The following is a 17,565-nucleotide window of genomic DNA, read 5'->3' as shown; positions in this document are numbered from 1 at the left end:
ATTTATATATGTTTCAGTTGATTAAAAAATAACGTACTTGAAGTAGTATTCCTATGATTGTGTGAAAAATAAGTCTATTTCTCATATTCATTTGTCATATTGTTTCTTGTGTTTTTGCCACTAGGGAAATGGAGGATTACCAGGTCCTCCTGGAAGAGATGGACCACCTGGTGCCAGGGTAGGAAATTGATTGTATATATAATTTAGATATATATTTGTGCATTTGTGATTAATCACATAAAACTAATTTTAATATCTTGTTATTACTTATTAGCATAGGAATATATTTATGGCGTTCAGTATGTTACAAATTAGTTGTGAATGTATTTAAATAATTAATTCAATATGTTACAAATTAGTAGTGACTTGATTCAGATAATTAATTCAATATGTTACAAATTAGTAGTGAATGTATTTAAATAATTAATTCAATATGTTACAAATTAGTAGTGACTTGATTCAGATAATTAATTCAATATGTTACAAATTAGTAGTGAATGTATTTAAATAATATGATCAGTATGTTACAAATTAGTAGTGAATGTATTTAAATAATTAATTCAATATGTTACAAATTAGTAGTGACTTGATTCAGATAATTAATTCAATATGTTACAAATTAGTAGTGAATGTATTTAAATAATTAATTCAATATGTTACAAATTAGTAGTGACTTGATTTAGATAATTAATTCAATATGTTACAAATTAGTAGTGACTTGATTTAGATAATTAGTTCAATATGTTACAAATCAGTAGTGACTTGATTTAGATAATTGTCTCTATAACAGTAGCAAACCAAAACCTTGGTGAAGTTCGTTACAAGATATTGATAGATAAAGATCAGTTAGCTGAGATGGAATTTTAAACCAAATATCTAAATTTTATACATGAAATGTATGCAATTCATGAATTACTTGCAATAAAAATTTTAATCACTTATTGTTACATGCGGTGAAATTGTTTGACATGCATACAGAATTAAGGTAAAAACGTTTCTACTACTTTAGGGTTTACCAGGTCCGGCAGGACCAGTTGGTACCCCGGGAGAAGATGGAGACAAGGTATCTGTGTAACCATTATATTTTCTAATTATCTGATACAAATGTTGGTTTTAATTCTAATTTCAAAAGAAGTAGTCTGCTGGTGTGTGAAAAACATTGTTTATAGTTTATATAAGAGAAACAAAATGAAAAACTTAAGCTGATCAGCATGTTCTTATGATGTTTAAAATTGATGAAACGTGACCAAAACTGTAAAAATATAGAAAATCCTAAACAAAATGAAAAGAATAACATATCAGATTGTCAAGAAGTTTCGTTTCAAAAGTTCCTGTGGTTTATTATTTAGATACCAGGTTTATACTTTTTGTTGAATAACTTACTTATGGTTTTTTGATTTTCCTGTGACCTTAATCAAGAGAAATTGTAAATTGTTGGTATTGCTAGAGCTACAGAAACACTATATGTTATTATACGTCTAGTTGAAATAACTAGTAAATATATCTTATGTTAATCAACTTTGCATTAACATTAACTAAATGTAGAAGATTTTTGTGTTTTTAACTTTTATGTTAATTTTTATGTGTAATACGTTAGCTTATTTCAGTCGTCTCTTATATGTAACATTTTGTATGTGTATAAAATAAAACATTAATTGAACTGGATGCACATGCAGAAAATAAGGTTCATTAAGATGATGCATTTGAAGCATTTCAAAAAGAGAAATCTGGGTTTGTTGATGTACTAACAGTCTGATTTTATTGTCTGATTAGGGTGAGATGGGGATGCCTGGTCAGAAAGGATTAAAAGGAACTAAAGGAAAAACTGTAAGTTTGAAATCTAGTTTCAGTTAAACACATTACATTTAGTAGTTTGAAATCTAGTTTCAGTTAGACACATTACGTGTAGTAGTTTGAAATCCAGTTTCAGTTAAACACATTACGTGTAGTAGTTTGAAATCCAGTTTCAGTTTGACACATTACGTGTAGTAGTTTGAAATCCAGTTTCAGTTAAACACATTACGTGTAGTAGTTTGAAATCCAGTTTCAGTTTGACACATTACGTGTAGTAGTTTGAAATCCAGTTTCAGTTAAACACTTTACGTGTTGTAGTTTGAAATCTAGTTTCAGTTAGACACATTACGTGTTGTAGTTTGAAATCTAGTTTCAGTTAGACACATTACGTGTTGTAGTTTGAAATCTAGTTTCAGTTAGACACATTACGTGTAGTAGTTTGAAATCTAGTTTCAGTTAGACACATTACGTGTAGTAGTTTGAAATCTAGTTTCAGTTAAACACATTATGTGTAGTAGTTTGAAATCTAGTTTCAGTTAAACATATTACATGTAGTAGTTTGGTTACAGCTGGAGGGTAAAATAATGTAGGTTTACTAAAAATGCTGATATATATTAATAGAGATATTAATGTCATTGTAACTAAATGTCATTCAAAGTGTTTGATGTAAATCACTTATAATAAATGTATCAGTTGGATCAATATATACTGTTTGTGAGACAGATGTTTATTATTTGAACCCACAATATATTATTGATGTGAACAGATGTTAAAACATACTTTTGACTAGACAGACATTTGGAACTTCAATCTACTTAATATATTATTGATGAAAACAGATGTTTTACCATATTGTTGATCAGACAGATGTTTGGAATATGAAATGACTTAATATATTATTTATGAGAACAACGTGTTTTACCATATTGTTGACTAGACAGTTTTTTGTAACATGAAATTACTTGATATATTATTGATGAGAACAGATATTTTACCATATTGTTGATTAGACAACATGTTTAGAAAATGAATTCACTTAATATATTATTGACAAAAACAGATGTTTTGTGATATTGTTGACTAGAGGGTGTTTGGAACTTGAATCTACTTAATATATTATGAATCAGAACAGATATTTCACTATATTATTGACTAGACAGTTGTTTGGAACATGAAATTTCTTAATATATTATATATGGAACACATGTTTTCCCATATTGTTGATTAGATAGATGTTTGGAACATGAATTCACTTAATATATTCTTGATGAGAACAACAGATGTTTTACCAAATTGTTGACTAGACAGATGTTTGAAACATGAATTAACTTGATATACTGTTGATGAGAACAGATGTTTTACCATATTGTTGATTAGACAACATGTTTGGAACATGAATTCACTTAATATATTATTTATGTAACAGATGATTTATCATATTGTTGACTATACAGTTGTTTGGAACATGTATTTTTGAAGTAATTTCTTTATATTAAAGTATATTAAACTGAAAGACATAGGTTTAAAGTTTGTGAAAATGAGTTAATAGAATGTGCTTGTAAGTTTTATAAAAAGGAATTGTTGTGTTTTCACTTATATTCTTAGATATTGGAAAATTAAATTATTCTGTGTATCTCAGTGTTAAGTGTGTTATGTTTTTTTGTTGTTAAATTTAAAGTTGATATTTAATGTTAAAAGACCTTAAGGTTATTTTGGATTCACTGGGGACACTGATGTTACGTATCGTACAGATGTGGTTACTAAATACAACATATCTCATTCTCCTGTAGCGTATATTTAAATCCACAAAATTTAAAAGTTATCTCTAAGTAAAAATTTGAAACATCATAAATCTGGTTCATGTTGTGTGTTAAATTAAGCCCCAGGAGTTACTTTCTTTAGTAGGGACCTATTAATGGTTTTGTCTATTATTTTGTTGGGTTGTTTTATGGTGTCTCACCATGTGTATATAGGATTATTATACATGTGCCACATGGAACAGAGATGTTTCTGAAATCTTCTTATCAATTTTTCTAGTTGGTTAATTAAAGATGAGGTTAATTTCTAATTGGTTAATTAAAGATGAGGTTAATTTCTAATTGGTTAATTAAAGATGAGGTTAATCATCAACACAGTTTTGTGTTTTCAAGCAGATTTCTTTCTATTTGTGAAGAACTAGAACTTATTGAGAAGTCATGTTACCTTTCCATTTATTTTATTTTCACACCTATTCATTGATTGTTGACTCTGTTTTCAACAAAGTTCATTTTTATTTATCTTTTATTAAATACGTAAATTTTATATTTATTTTATGTATTCAAATGCTGTTAAATTCCACTGTTTATTGTGTATTGTCAAGCACTTGTCCTCGACATAGAATTATATGCTTAAATTTGTTGTAGTACAGTAAAATGTAAATTGTGAACAAGTATGCTTTATTCATTCTACAACTCTGATGGTTTAGGGACCAGCAGGAGGCATTGGCCCACAGGGTATCAGAGGTGAACCAGGACCTCCTGTAAGTTACACAGAATTCATCTTTCATGTTGATAAGAATTAATGGTTAATTAATTAACGGTTATTTATCACAGATTTTTTTTGTGATATAAAACATTAAAACATTTAGATAAATGTTTAAAATATTAATCATTATAATGGTGCTACATGTTCAGGTTATGTGAAAAACAAAAACCTTTTGTGAGAACTCTAAATGACAAAGTCTATTTCAAATTTGATATCATGTTCTTACATGCACATATCCTTGTAATAGGAATTATTCAAATTAGAAAAATAATATGAAAATTGCACAGGTGAAACGCTATCAAAACATTTATTTTTGTCTGGTTTAGAACCAAATTAAAGTTTGAAACTCTAATTTATTTTTTAGCTGGAGTATCCATTCCCTGGAGTACATGGAAGTTATGTAAATTCACAATTCATGAGAGGTTATCTTAGGACGTGAAAAGTTACTTCCCTTATAAGTAATTGTAAGAAATGCCCATAAAAACTTGAAGACATAAGATGTGAAATTGCAAGTCTGTATGTACCCCCACATGAACCTGATTGACTTTCATGCCAAATTTGGTGTTGACCCATCAATGGCGAGCAAAGTATAGTATATATGTATATTAAAAAACACTAAAAATACCCGTAAAAACCATAAAACACAAGATGCAACAATAAAAATTTGTATTTATCAACACATGGACCTAATAAATGTTCATACCAATTTTAGTGAAAATCTATCCACACCATTTTAAATAATTACATAGACATATAGCAGACAGTACTATTATATTTATGGAGTTTAAACTAAATGAATCACATATTTGTATGTATTAACTCTCTGAAAATGTGGTCGGTCTATATGACCAACTGTGTGACCTTTGTACTCATTTTAGTCTTTTAGTTTTAATACTATAACTTTCAATATAATGTGTATATCTTCACAAAATTTGGCAGTATTTCACTTAATATTATAAGTCTTTAACATACAAAAGAATCATATTTTTTAGTGAAGTATTACTAACAAAATAAAGATTTGTCCATAAATATACTGAGTATTTGTGTTGAATGGTCTGTGTGCAAAGTAATTTTCATGTTAAAATTAAAAATATTTGTTTTTTTCTAAAAAATTTCAAACTTCTTTTGTGTAATCCCTATGACCTTCTTAATACGTTACAAACCATTTATGAGTAACACTTGATAGTTTATATGGTATTTTTTAAACTCAAAACAGATTGGTAAACCTTACTGATCTCATAACCACCAAAAATTTTTGAAATAAATCTAAGTTATTTTCTATAATGACTTAATATTGTAATATTAAACCACATTTGTTTATCCCAATTATCTCTAAGTTCATAACAGTATACATCTGTTTATCTTTTTATTGTTTTATTGTCCTTTTAACTGTGATTAGCTTGTCCATGCACTTGTAAGTTATAAATTATGGAACCATGCAGCTTATGTTATGATATAGAATTAAATTACCCACGAGCTATTGCAACTGGTACAAACAGCTTGCTTGCATGTCTTGTGAAACATATTAATTTTATTATTATTCATTTATTTTACTTAATCCAATCTTAACTAATGTAAAAATATCCTTATTTTTACATTTTAGTTGCTTTTATGATTATACATAAAGAATAAACCTGAAAAAAATGTGAAAAACTTAAGTCTTTTTCTTGCCCACATGTGATGTGGTAAATCTGATTTAGCATAATGTTAATATATAATATATTTCATGAGACTTGCATTTGAAACATTAAAGTTAATAATGAACAAAGTTTGGTGGAAACATCACAGATTTTAAATGTTAATCTTACAAGTGTCATTAGTTGCTGTTTCAAATATTTTGTTTTGTTGACCAACCTTAAAATTTATCAACTACATAAGTTTTTAATTATCGTTTTATATATAATTCTTTATGTATCTAGGGTCCAGAAGGAGAGAGAGGTACGGTTGGACCTCAAGGGCCTAGGGGTCCAAAGGTTAGTTGTTCAGTGAGGTGCATCACATGCACTCATATGCTGATGTTAGATATAAACAGAAAAGGAAAAATAAAGGTTAAAGTCTGTGACAATGGAGATAAAAATAAACAGTGGATACTTCAGAAGTTCATTCAGAAGTATCACTCAAATTCAGTAGTATCACTCTCAAAGATAATTCTAGTATTGATTTTCTACCTCTTATTACTTACTCAGCTTCATTACGAGCCTATAGATTATAATTCTTGTTATGAAAAAATTACTTATCCATAGTGACCTATAAATTATATTTCATATTATAAAAAATTACTTATCCAGAGTGAATTCTAATGTAAGTGTATTTAACAAAGATAATACAGACTAAGAATAGTAAAAAATAATAAGTATTCTATGAACATATACTCTATTCCACATGCCACAAATTCTATGTCTGATGAGAAACTTAAATGTAGAGAATGTTTGATGTGTGGAGAAATTTTGCTATATAAGAATTGTATGTATTTTAGTTCACAAAATAAATAGAGTATTCTTTGAATTTTTTTTGGATTTTAAATTTTTTGCACAACATACACCTAAATGTTTTTACATATACTGAAACTTACTATAATTGTATTAATGTGTGTTTATGTACACTGTTATCATTAATGTAATAAGATTTTTAACTTAAATCATACAGTTTGAGAATAATATGATTTAATACATTGTTCAGTGTCTTCTCATTGTGACTTTCTTGAGTGCAGTTCAAAGTACGCTGAATTTATTTTAACACGTACTTCTTCAGTACTGCATATATTGCAAATCTTTCTAAAAAACTCTAATTGCTAGAAGGTGTTTTTTTTTTTTTTAGTTTAATGATGTATTTCAGACAACGTGATAAATAATATTTTAGTTATGTATTTTACAAGAAATGATTCCATGGTTTTCTGAAGGTAAACTGAACATGGAAATTAAAATCTAAATTTCAGTCCACTCTTCTATCTTGTTTCTGTATAGAGTTTTAAGTTTGATTTTTCATTTATTAATAATACTGTTATTTAACTATAATTTATGGTATTTTCAAGGGAGAAGATGGACCAATTGGTCCATCAGGGCCATCTGGGCCTGCAGGCTTACAGGTGAGTTAAAGTTTTTTTTTTTCCTGTAATAATAAGATGATTTTTTGTTTATATATATATATATCTCAAATACCAAATCTTGGTTGTAAAGGGTTTGTAAATTTAGAAATGTTATCATTATTATATCTGAAAGTTCACTTTTTTTCTGGTAATAATATTCAAGCTTTTTGAAATATAAAAAGTAAGTTTGTAATTTGTTAATATAAGGATCTGTGTTGTCACTTATTATAACGTTCTGGAAACAGATTGATTCATAAGCAAATACAATGGGAATATAGACAGTGATGGTGACTTCAGGGGATTAAGAGCTCTTTCAAAGAGTTTCTTATGATATATTAAATACGAAAGTTATTGCTGTCCTTCGTAGTTAGTGTTAAAGGACTAAGTTGTCACTGTGTACAGCTAAACAAACAGTTATTTTGTTTAATAAAAGTTGTCCAGTTTGGTTCACACAGTGTTCAGAATAAGTTGTTCTGTTGAAGAGAATAATTTTAAAATGATGGAATTTACAGTATTTGTGACTTGTCTTTATTTTGAAAGTAAACGAAATAAACCACAGTTTAGAATTAGTGTTTTTTAAGCATTAGTTCATTACATTTAACTTTGTTATTATCGTAACCAAAATAAAGAATCAGACACACTCCTTTTCAATTATAATATTTCAGAAATCTTAAAACACATGTCTATACGAAAAACTTTTTTTTATTGTTCCTTGCAATGTTTTGAGCAGGACTCCTTTGTCAGGCTGTATAAACTGCATCTGAAATATGGTTTCTGCTGCTTTATGAAGGGTTTCTGCTGCTTTATGAGGGGTTTTTGCTGCTTTATGAGGGGTTTTTGCTGCTTTATAAAGGGTTTCTACCTGAAATGTTGAAATTGATATTAACATAGGTTTCGGTTTTCTTATAAATGTCTCTTTCAACATTTTTTCGTATCTTGCAGTCTTTACTGCTATTTGTATTTTTATTTATTATGTGTTGAATGTGTAATATTTCAAACCATATTATTACTTATTGAGGTATTTCTTCTATTTTAATGTTCTGGAACTTTTTTCTTCTCTCTCTCTCAGGGACTTCCTGGACCTCAAGGAATGAAAGGTGGTAAGGGAGATCCAGGCAAAACAGGACCACCTGGACCTGCAGGCCAGCCAGGAGAACCTGGACCACCTGGATCAAAGGTTATTCTCTAATATTTTGTAATAAGTATATCAGTAACAAGTATTGCCAGTAAAGTTGTGAATTTCTTATGTGTTTGAATTATTTAAACATAAATGAGTTAAAACTTTCTGGTGTTTGTAACAGTTAAAATGTTCAAAACATTTTGTAATATATAGAATGATATTGTTAATTTCATATTTTACAAATAGCTCTGAGATAGACAAAGCTTTTGGGAATTATTTATCTTAATAGTTTTGACTGTTTTGTAGGGAGGTGAAGGTGTGCCAGGACCTCCAGGACCTGAAGGCAAGCAAGGACCTAAGGGTGAATCAGGTCTTCCGGGTCTTCCAGGTCCACCAGGCATAGATGGGGAACATGTGAGAAAATTAAATTGTAGTAATTTTGTTCATAAGTTATTGTAAACTAATGCTAGTGTTAGTTTTGAACTAAAACTGTAACATTGTTTAGTTACTACAAGGGACCTAAAAAGTAAACTAATATTGACACTAGTGTGCTAAACTGAACAGGGTATTTACAGTTATAAATATTAGTGCTAAACTAAATAATATATCAGTGTTTATGTAGTAAACACGTTTCAGTGCTTGTCCTAAATCAGTAAAATATACCAGTGTTAGTGCTAGTCTTTAAACTAGACAGTATATTGGTGTTAGTGTTAGTTATTAACTAGACAACATACCAGTGTTAGTGTTTGTCCTGAAATAGATGGTATATCAGTGTTACTGGTTGTCCTGAAATAGACAGTATATCAGTATTACTGGTTGTCCTGAAATAGACGGTATATCAATGTCAGTGGTTGTCCTGAAATAGACGGTATATCAATGTCAGTGGTTGCCCTGAAATAGACGGTATATCAGTATTACTGGTTGCCCTGAAATAGACGGTATATCAATGTTAGTGGTTGTCCTGAAATAGACGGTATATCAATGTTAGTGGTTGTCCTGAAATAGACGGTATATCAATGTTAGTGGTTGTCCTGAAATAGACGGTATATCAATGTTAGTGGTTGTCCTGAAATAGACGGTATATCAGTATTAGTGGTTGTCCTGAAATAGACAGTATATCTGTATTACTGGTTGTCCTGAAATAGACGGTATATCAATGTTCGTGGTTGCCCTGAAATAGACGGTATATCAGTGTTAGTGGTTGTCCTGAAATAGACAGTATATCAGTGTTAGTGGTTGTCCTGAAATAGGCAGTATATCAGTGTTAGTGGTTGTCCTGAAATAGACAGTATATCAGTGTTAGTGGTTGTCCTGAAATAGGCAGTATATCAGTGATAGTCCTAAGGTTTGTAAATGTTTGTGGTTATGAAGAGTTTTAGTATGTGTTATCTAATATTTGTAACTAAACTTTTTTTTCCCTTACCTTATTTTATGAAATTTTAAGACATAGAAATAGATACAGGCACTCCAGGTTGCCCAGAAGACCTTAGCATGGGGACAAAAGTTTCTTTGGTATAAGCATGTTCTTTAGAAGTTATTCTTTCAATATATAATTTCCTTATTTAAACACTCCTTTTTGCTAACTTTTTTTCTTTTGCTAGCTGATTTATTTTCCCAAATTTAATACAGTATTTTATATGTATGTAAAATGAATCTTGTATTAGAATTTTAAAGAATTAAAAATAATGTGTTGATGTTTGCCTGTCAGCTGATCTCTAACTATTTGTGACAGCTTAGTAACAGCTATAGAGGACTATAAATGATGGTTAGGTTTTAGTTTTGTTACTTTGTTTTTGTAAATAATTTTTTGTGATTGGCTCACCAAATTCTTGGAATGACTTTTCTCTTGTGTATTTATGGGAAACTTGACTATTTGTTTAACCATTTCTATTTCAGTACCTTAGGGAACTTATATGATATTTAATTAATTTGAAATATCAGAATCTCCTTTTAAGAAACAAAGGTTTTATAGGGTAAGCGAGGCCCACCAGGCCAGAAAGGAGAAAGTGGAAAACCTGGTCTACAGGGACCACCAGGAGTTAGAGGGCCTCAAGGCCCAGAAGGACCCAAAGGATCACCAGTGAGTTTTTACTGTTTTTCTTATTACTGAAGTTTGACTTAAAAAGTGTGCAGATTTAGTTGAATTTTGGCCTGAAAAGCACATGTTAAAACTGAGACTCGGGAACTTTCAGATGAGCCGTACAAATTATGCTGCGATCATCAGTGATGAAATCGTCATCTGTATACATAGGATTGTTAAGAGAGACTAGATTGAATAAAGAACTAGAAATATGTTAATTAAAAGAATAAAACTATATCTACAGGGTTGCCCAAAATAATGAAAAACAAATTACAAAGTAGTGAGTATACGCTGAAATGTGTTAAAGTTTTGGACAAAAGTAATGTGCAGTGACTGCCAAAAGTATATATAAAGTAAGTTTATGATGAATATCTCCTCTCTGGTGGAATAATCACACGTTCAGTTAAAATTTGATTGTTGCATTTATATCAATTTACTTTCAGGTAGTTTTAAAGTAAAAGAAGTGCCAATGGGACAAACCTTGCAAGTGTATTGGAAGTCTTTTGAAAGGTCAAAATTGTATTATAAGAAGGAAAGTGAAATAAAGAATGGTAATAGTGTACCTTGAAAACAACTTAGGCCTAAACTAGGTCATCAGGCAATTGTTTTCCAGTGCAAAGGCAATATATACTATATATTTTCATGGCAGTGTTGCAATGAAAATGTTAAAGTGACTTTCATTTTTTGTCATATATCAAATAACTGAACACTAGTTAGTAATTTCAGTGCTAAGGTAGATTGAGAGTGATAAAAATATTACTAAAGTGACTTTAAAGTTCTAGCAGTTAAAAGTGGTGAAGATAAAACATATATTTATATATAATAGGGTGCTCCAGGTTATCCAGGACCCACAGGAGAAGCTGGAACTCCTGGAATAAAGGTAAGAATGCTGTTTTTGCACATGAGCACATTTTCTTTGTGACATGAAATAAACAAATGTTTACTGCTGGATAAAATGCATTCATAATGTTTTCATGAGATTCACATTTCTTTCTGCTGTTTGTCAACTGTTAAACATTAAGCAGTTTTGTTTTTCCACAAATCTTTTTGTTATTAGGTATGGTAGATCAGTGAAATCAGATTATTCAGTTTAGCTAGAAGTATAAGTGATGGTGAAAAGAATTTTACCTATAATTAATCACACAACACAAATGTATTAATTAATAGAAATTTTCTGTTTTGACAAGGAAAATAGAGAAGGATATGAGATGAGAAACGTTCTAGTTTCCTAGTTTTGTGTAGCTATGGCCTTTATTTTGTGTTCTAGTGCTTCAAAGAATTTCTGCTTGTCTTTAGAATAAATAATGACTTGTGGTTTGATGATTTTTGCCCTGGGGTTAAGTGATAATTAGTAGATGAATATTTTGTAAATGATAAAATAGTTAAGTTCTGAGGCACATAGTTTATAAGTACATGCAAGTGTTTCTCTTATGTTTTTCATACAAATGATTAATCTAGTTATTGTGGCTGAGAACAAATTACAAACTCTTAGTTATAATCTAGGGAGAGCGAGGATTAGATGGAGAGGATGGAAAACCCGGAGAACCAGGACCACCTGTGAGTGTGAACTAGAAAAACTGGATGTGTTTTTATCTTTAAGTAGTTTAAAACTCAAAACTATATTTATGGCAATCAGAATAGTAATACTGAAAATTATTTATAACTAAAGTGACTGTTGTGTTTGGTAAATTGTCACTGAATATTTGTGGTTGAAGATATAAACATTTGTTACTTTCTAAGACTTACCAGCAGTCAGTACAACATTAAGCTGAGTTCTTTTGCTTAGTTTTTGGTTTTAAAATGGGCAAGTAGACAGAAGCAATCCAAAACATTTAGTATATCTGTTTCATTATTTCTGTATAAGTAACTAGTTAAATCACTACTACATTACATTGGTGTCCAGCTTGCAATTATACAATTTGTATGTGTGTTTAGGGCTCACCTGGAGAACCTGGAGAAATGGGTTTGCCTGGAGCCCCAGGAAAAACAGTAAGTTGCCATAAACAAATGTATTAAAGTAATTAAAAGGTGGATGTGAAACTAGAAGAGAAACTTGATATTAGATAAGCTATAAAATGTAAACACATTTTAACCTGTTATCTGATGCAAGCTCCATATAACTTCTCAATGTGAGCTTGATACTGTGTATTACCTAGTGACTCATATTGTAACATATTCAGTTGTCAGAACAGTGTTTTAGCGATAAGCCTTGCATTGTATAAGAATAAAATATTAATTGTGACACGTTGCATGTTTTGTTTAGGGTCCTGATGGTGCTGCGGGTGCTCAGGGTGATGTAGGTCTACCAGGTGAGAAGGGAGATCAGGGTGTCGAAGGACCTGTTGGAGAACAGGGACCATCTGGACCTCCAGTGAGTTGATAGTAGTTTGAAAATTTGTGGTTTACACATTTTTAAGAATATGAATATATAACTTTTTTGTTGATGGTATACTCTCTTTTGAAAACTTAAATTATCACTGTTCAGGCCTTGTTAGCTTATGTATTTTCAATGGAAAAAACATTTAGTTGGAGATTAGGTACATTTCAGAAAATAATTTGTTTTCTGATGAAGGATGGTTAATATTTTTTTTTTGTATATTACAAAGCCTTTTTTTGTAATCCAACTGACAATATTCGTATGTCCTCTATCATAACATGTAGATTTGACAAGATCATAAACAAATACTGAAGAGTTTTGAATATATAAAAAACATAAATCCAGTTTGAAAACTCATTTTTGAGGATATTTAAATATTCCATATGTTATGGGATTGTAGAACTCGATTTTTGTGTTGGTTTATAGTGTTAGAAATATAAAACATTTCCTTGAACTATGAAAAAGTGTATTTATTGATTGAAACTTTTATTCAAAATACATTTACTTTAAGACAAATTTATTGAAATATGTTTTCTTTAACAAAATTTGTGTGAAAATAGTTCGTTTTTTAAATATTTAACTCATGTTTCTTGAATGAACTACTATTTAACGAACGTGAAATTATCTTGTTTGCAAAAGCCATATTTCACATTTTCTTCTTTGTTTATTGTACCTAATTACCTATCTTTGATTTGGTGGCTTAGGGACAAGCAGGTCCTCCTGGACCACAAGGACTGAGAGGATCTCCTGGTCCAGCGGTTAGTGTTGTTTTTGATTTCGTATCTTTAAAGTTAAGTAACTGACGTGTTACTTGCGTTTTACTTTTTTTTAAAAACGTTCTACTTTAATGTTAAACCAACTGTTGCATTTATCGAAAAGCATTTTCAAGAACTTTTATTAAAAAATTTGAAAAATGAAATAAAAGAATAACTGATATGAATAAAAAAAATTTGAAATTACTTGTAAAATTTGGGTAATGAGAAACAGAAAGACATGACAAAGAATGGTCAATAAAAGACTTCCATAGAACATGTTTTACTAAAACATATGATTACATGGAAAGTATGTATCTTGTAATTCTTATGATATATGTGTGTGTGTATATGGTTTCTTATCTTTGCAAACTAAATTAGCAATGTATTCATACTTTTACCTGCAATTAGAATGCATCTTTTTTGCAGTTTTCGTTACAACAGTTGTTGAGGGAATTATTTCTAAACGTGTTTTAAAACTTGTCAGTTTTTATTTCCTTGCAAACTTTGTGCTTTTGAAAGTCTACAAGTATTTGTTACATGAAGTTATAAGTGGATATGTTTTCTAGTTAATTGTCTGCTGGTTTTATTGAAACCATGAAATAAATTAATATAAGCTGAACAACTTTAATTTTATTTTGATGTTTTATAATATAAAATAGAAGTTTTATGCTAGAAAATATACCTGATTTTTTCTACATGAATAAACCAGCTTCTCTAAACTCAGATATGTTATAGTAACTGCCTTAATCTCTAGTTTGCACGACCTCTTGTGTAGTGATTTCACCTTTAATAGATTATTAAGTGTTTATTGTCTTGTTTAAAATACAGGGAGATGTTGGACCACCTGGACTTAGTGGACCACCAGGCCAGCCTGGACTCATAGTGGGTATCATTACCTATTTATATGATGGATGTTAAATATTTTAAAGGTTATGATGGACTTTATAAGATTTAGCTAAATTTGGAGATGGGTTGAATGAGTATTGAAAGAAACTTTAATACAACATTTCAACAAGTTTATATCGTTATCAGTGATGTGTTTACTATTTCACTGCCGTTATCAGTGATGTGTTTACTGTTTCACTGTTAGGTTTCTTCATGTTTATTGACTAAGTCTTAAGCGAGTTTAAGAATCTTTAATTGGTAACATATTTCTGTTTTGTTATTGTTTTTTTTTACTCTCTTAAAAAGACATAAAACGCATCTGAAGCATAGCAAGAGAATTTCTCTTCGTCATATTATTTGCCTTTTATGGAGTACCTTCACAGTTTGTGACTTGTATATTTTTTTATTACCTTACTGGTAACCTTCACATAATTCAAGGAGAGTAATTTCAACAAGAACACATTTAATACTGAACAATAGTTTACTGTAAAATGAATGTTACTAACACTAATTGTTTGGTAATTGATTTTTGTTCTATTTTTATGTTGTTTTTTCAGGATTTTTAAAATATGAATGTTCATGTTATATTTATGACAGGGCCCACCTGGAATCAAAGGAGAAAGAGGAGTGAGGGGTCGTAAAGGAGTGAAGGTGATTATAGTTTCAAATGTCATATTTTATTAATTGCTAGGAGCATCATATTTAAAACACATCTTCATCAACTCTGTTGTTTTCTTTCACCTAAAAGAGCTGTGAACTAGAAAGAGGTGAACTATGACTGTGTGGAATGTTCTATGCCTCAGTTGGGATTTCAGTACACATCCAAGGTACAGATAGAAATGTTAGACAGGTTTAGTCTGTGTAATTGTGAATTTAGCCATGACAAGTGTATAGTGGTGATTTTTTAACGTGAAACTAACACAGATAGTAGTTAATAACAGGCCAGGAAGAATATAATGTCGGTTGTGTTTGAGAGTAATTGAACCAAACAGTGTGACCTTTTACAACAAAATGAGAGTTACCTAAACCTGTGAATACAACTGTGATAATCAAAAGTATAATGAACATTTGTGTATGTATTTAACTTGTTTCTTTTTAAATATATTACTTTAAAAGAAGTGGACTGTATGCTGTTTAAATATATTACTTTAAAAGAAGTGGACTGTATGCTGTTTAAATATATTACTTTAAAAGAAGTGGACTGTATGCTGTTTAAATATATTATTTTAAAAGAAGTGGACTGTATGCTGTTTAAATATATTACTTTAAAAGAAGTGGACTGTATGCTGTTTAAATATATTATTTTAAAAGAAGTGGACTGTATGCTGTTTAAATATATTACTTTAAAAGAAGTGGACTGTATGCTGTTTAAATATATTATTTTAAAAGAAGTGGACTGTATGCTGTTTAAATATATTACTTTAAAAGAAGTGGACTGTATGCTGTTTAAATATATTATTTTAAAAGAAGTGGACTGTATGCTGTTTAAATACATTATTTTAAAAGAAGTGGACTGTATGCTGTTTAAATATATTATTTTAAAAGAAGTGGACTGTATGCTGTTTAAATATATTACTTTAAAAGAAGTGGACTGTATGCTGTTTAAATATATTACTTTAAAAGAAGTGGACTGTATGCTGTTTAAATATATTACTTTAAAAGAAGTGGACTGTATGCTGTTTAAATATATTACTTTAAAAGAAGTGGACTGTATGCTGTTTAAATATATTATTTTAAAAGAAGTGGACTGTATGCTGTTTAAATATATTATTTTAAAAGAAGTGGACTGTATGCTGTTTAAATATATTACTTTAAAAGAAGTGGACTGTATGCTGTTTAAATATATTATTTTAAAAGAAGTCGACTGTATTGTTCATATTTAGTGCCAAAAAGCCACAAGTATCTACTGTGAAGAATACAGCCAATACCTACATAAAACCTAACATGTATAATATAGGTTAAGTGCCTTTCATAAGAAGGTACTGCAAACTCAAAATATCTACAAAATGATTGTTTGTTTAAACATTGAGTATAGTCACACTTAATATTTTGTTAAAGCATCTGAAGAAGTGTGTACAGTGTTATACTTTTTTAGTTCCTTTTTGGTAAGCAACTCTAGTAGTCTTTAATCAAGTATTAAATTTCAAATATATATATTTACACAGATTTCTGGAAAAAATTTAACCATGCATTTAATAAAGAGCTACAACCAGTTAAACGAATATACTAACAATGTGAAATTCTAAATTTTATCATGGTGTTACGGTTTTATTAGACATTTAGATTTCTTCGTACTATTCACTTTTGGAGTTTAACCATATTGCGATAGGTCAGAGGTCATGCCATTGCATTTGTTGATTGGTATTCAAAATTATTGTTCGACTACTATTTTATGAATTTATGTTGGTAAGTTTGATATCAAATTGCAGATTATAATTCAAGTTTTACTATTGTACATAATTTAACTTTTTAATTTAAACATAAATATTAAAAGAATGCACCTAAATACTATATGCAAAAACAGCTCGTTTGGGTTGAGAAAATATTTTACGTAGAAGAGCGAACAACGTTTCGACCTTCTTCGGTCATCGTCAGGTTCACAAAGACTAATATTTTTGAATCACTTGGTATGTTCAGTGCAGCAGTGGTACAAATTAGACATTTGTGATGTTAAAATACTAAGTTCATAGTTTCATAAAAATTAGTAACTCAAATTACCAGTACTGACAAAGTATAGTATTAAACAAGAACCTCATGTTTTCCATTTGCTGAGATATTGCTTATGTAATGAATCAAACACACAGGTCCCATTCACCTATTTCAGTATTTCATATACACTTCAATATATGACACTTGAATAACCAATTGACAGCTTATAATGTCCCCTTGTGGTTTTTTCAGCCATTTTAATCTGTTAAAAGGCTGCCACATTAATTTGAACTAAGG

General features: G+C 29.6%; 1 protein-coding gene across 1 annotated transcript in view; it reads left to right on the top strand.

Annotated features, from left to right (window-relative positions):
* The window catches only part of LOC143245245 (uncharacterized), a 141,558-nt gene that overhangs the window by 106,979 nt on the left and 17,014 nt on the right, over positions 1-17,565 (top strand). Inside the window, exons 40-55 of the mRNA XM_076491387.1 lie at positions 125-178; positions 1,010-1,063; positions 1,774-1,827; positions 4,259-4,312; positions 6,237-6,290; positions 7,349-7,402; positions 8,472-8,579; positions 8,829-8,936; positions 10,495-10,602; positions 11,429-11,482; positions 12,106-12,159; positions 12,538-12,591; positions 12,866-12,973; positions 13,684-13,737; positions 14,563-14,616; positions 15,217-15,270. Coding sequence (XP_076347502.1) covers positions 125-178; positions 1,010-1,063; positions 1,774-1,827; positions 4,259-4,312; positions 6,237-6,290; positions 7,349-7,402; positions 8,472-8,579; positions 8,829-8,936; positions 10,495-10,602; positions 11,429-11,482; positions 12,106-12,159; positions 12,538-12,591; positions 12,866-12,973; positions 13,684-13,737; positions 14,563-14,616; positions 15,217-15,270 — 1,080 coding nt within the window. The remainder of the gene's footprint in view (positions 1-124; positions 179-1,009; positions 1,064-1,773; positions 1,828-4,258; positions 4,313-6,236; positions 6,291-7,348; positions 7,403-8,471; positions 8,580-8,828; positions 8,937-10,494; positions 10,603-11,428; positions 11,483-12,105; positions 12,160-12,537; positions 12,592-12,865; positions 12,974-13,683; positions 13,738-14,562; positions 14,617-15,216; positions 15,271-17,565) is intronic.

The sequence above is a fragment of the Tachypleus tridentatus genome, chromosome 2 (assembly GCF_004210375.1).
Source record: "Tachypleus tridentatus isolate NWPU-2018 chromosome 2, ASM421037v1, whole genome shotgun sequence".
Lineage (NCBI taxonomy): Eukaryota > Metazoa > Arthropoda > Merostomata > Xiphosura > Limulidae > Tachypleus > Tachypleus tridentatus.
Note: the sequence above shows the minus strand (reverse complement) of the source record. Positions and strands in the feature narration are given on the sequence as shown.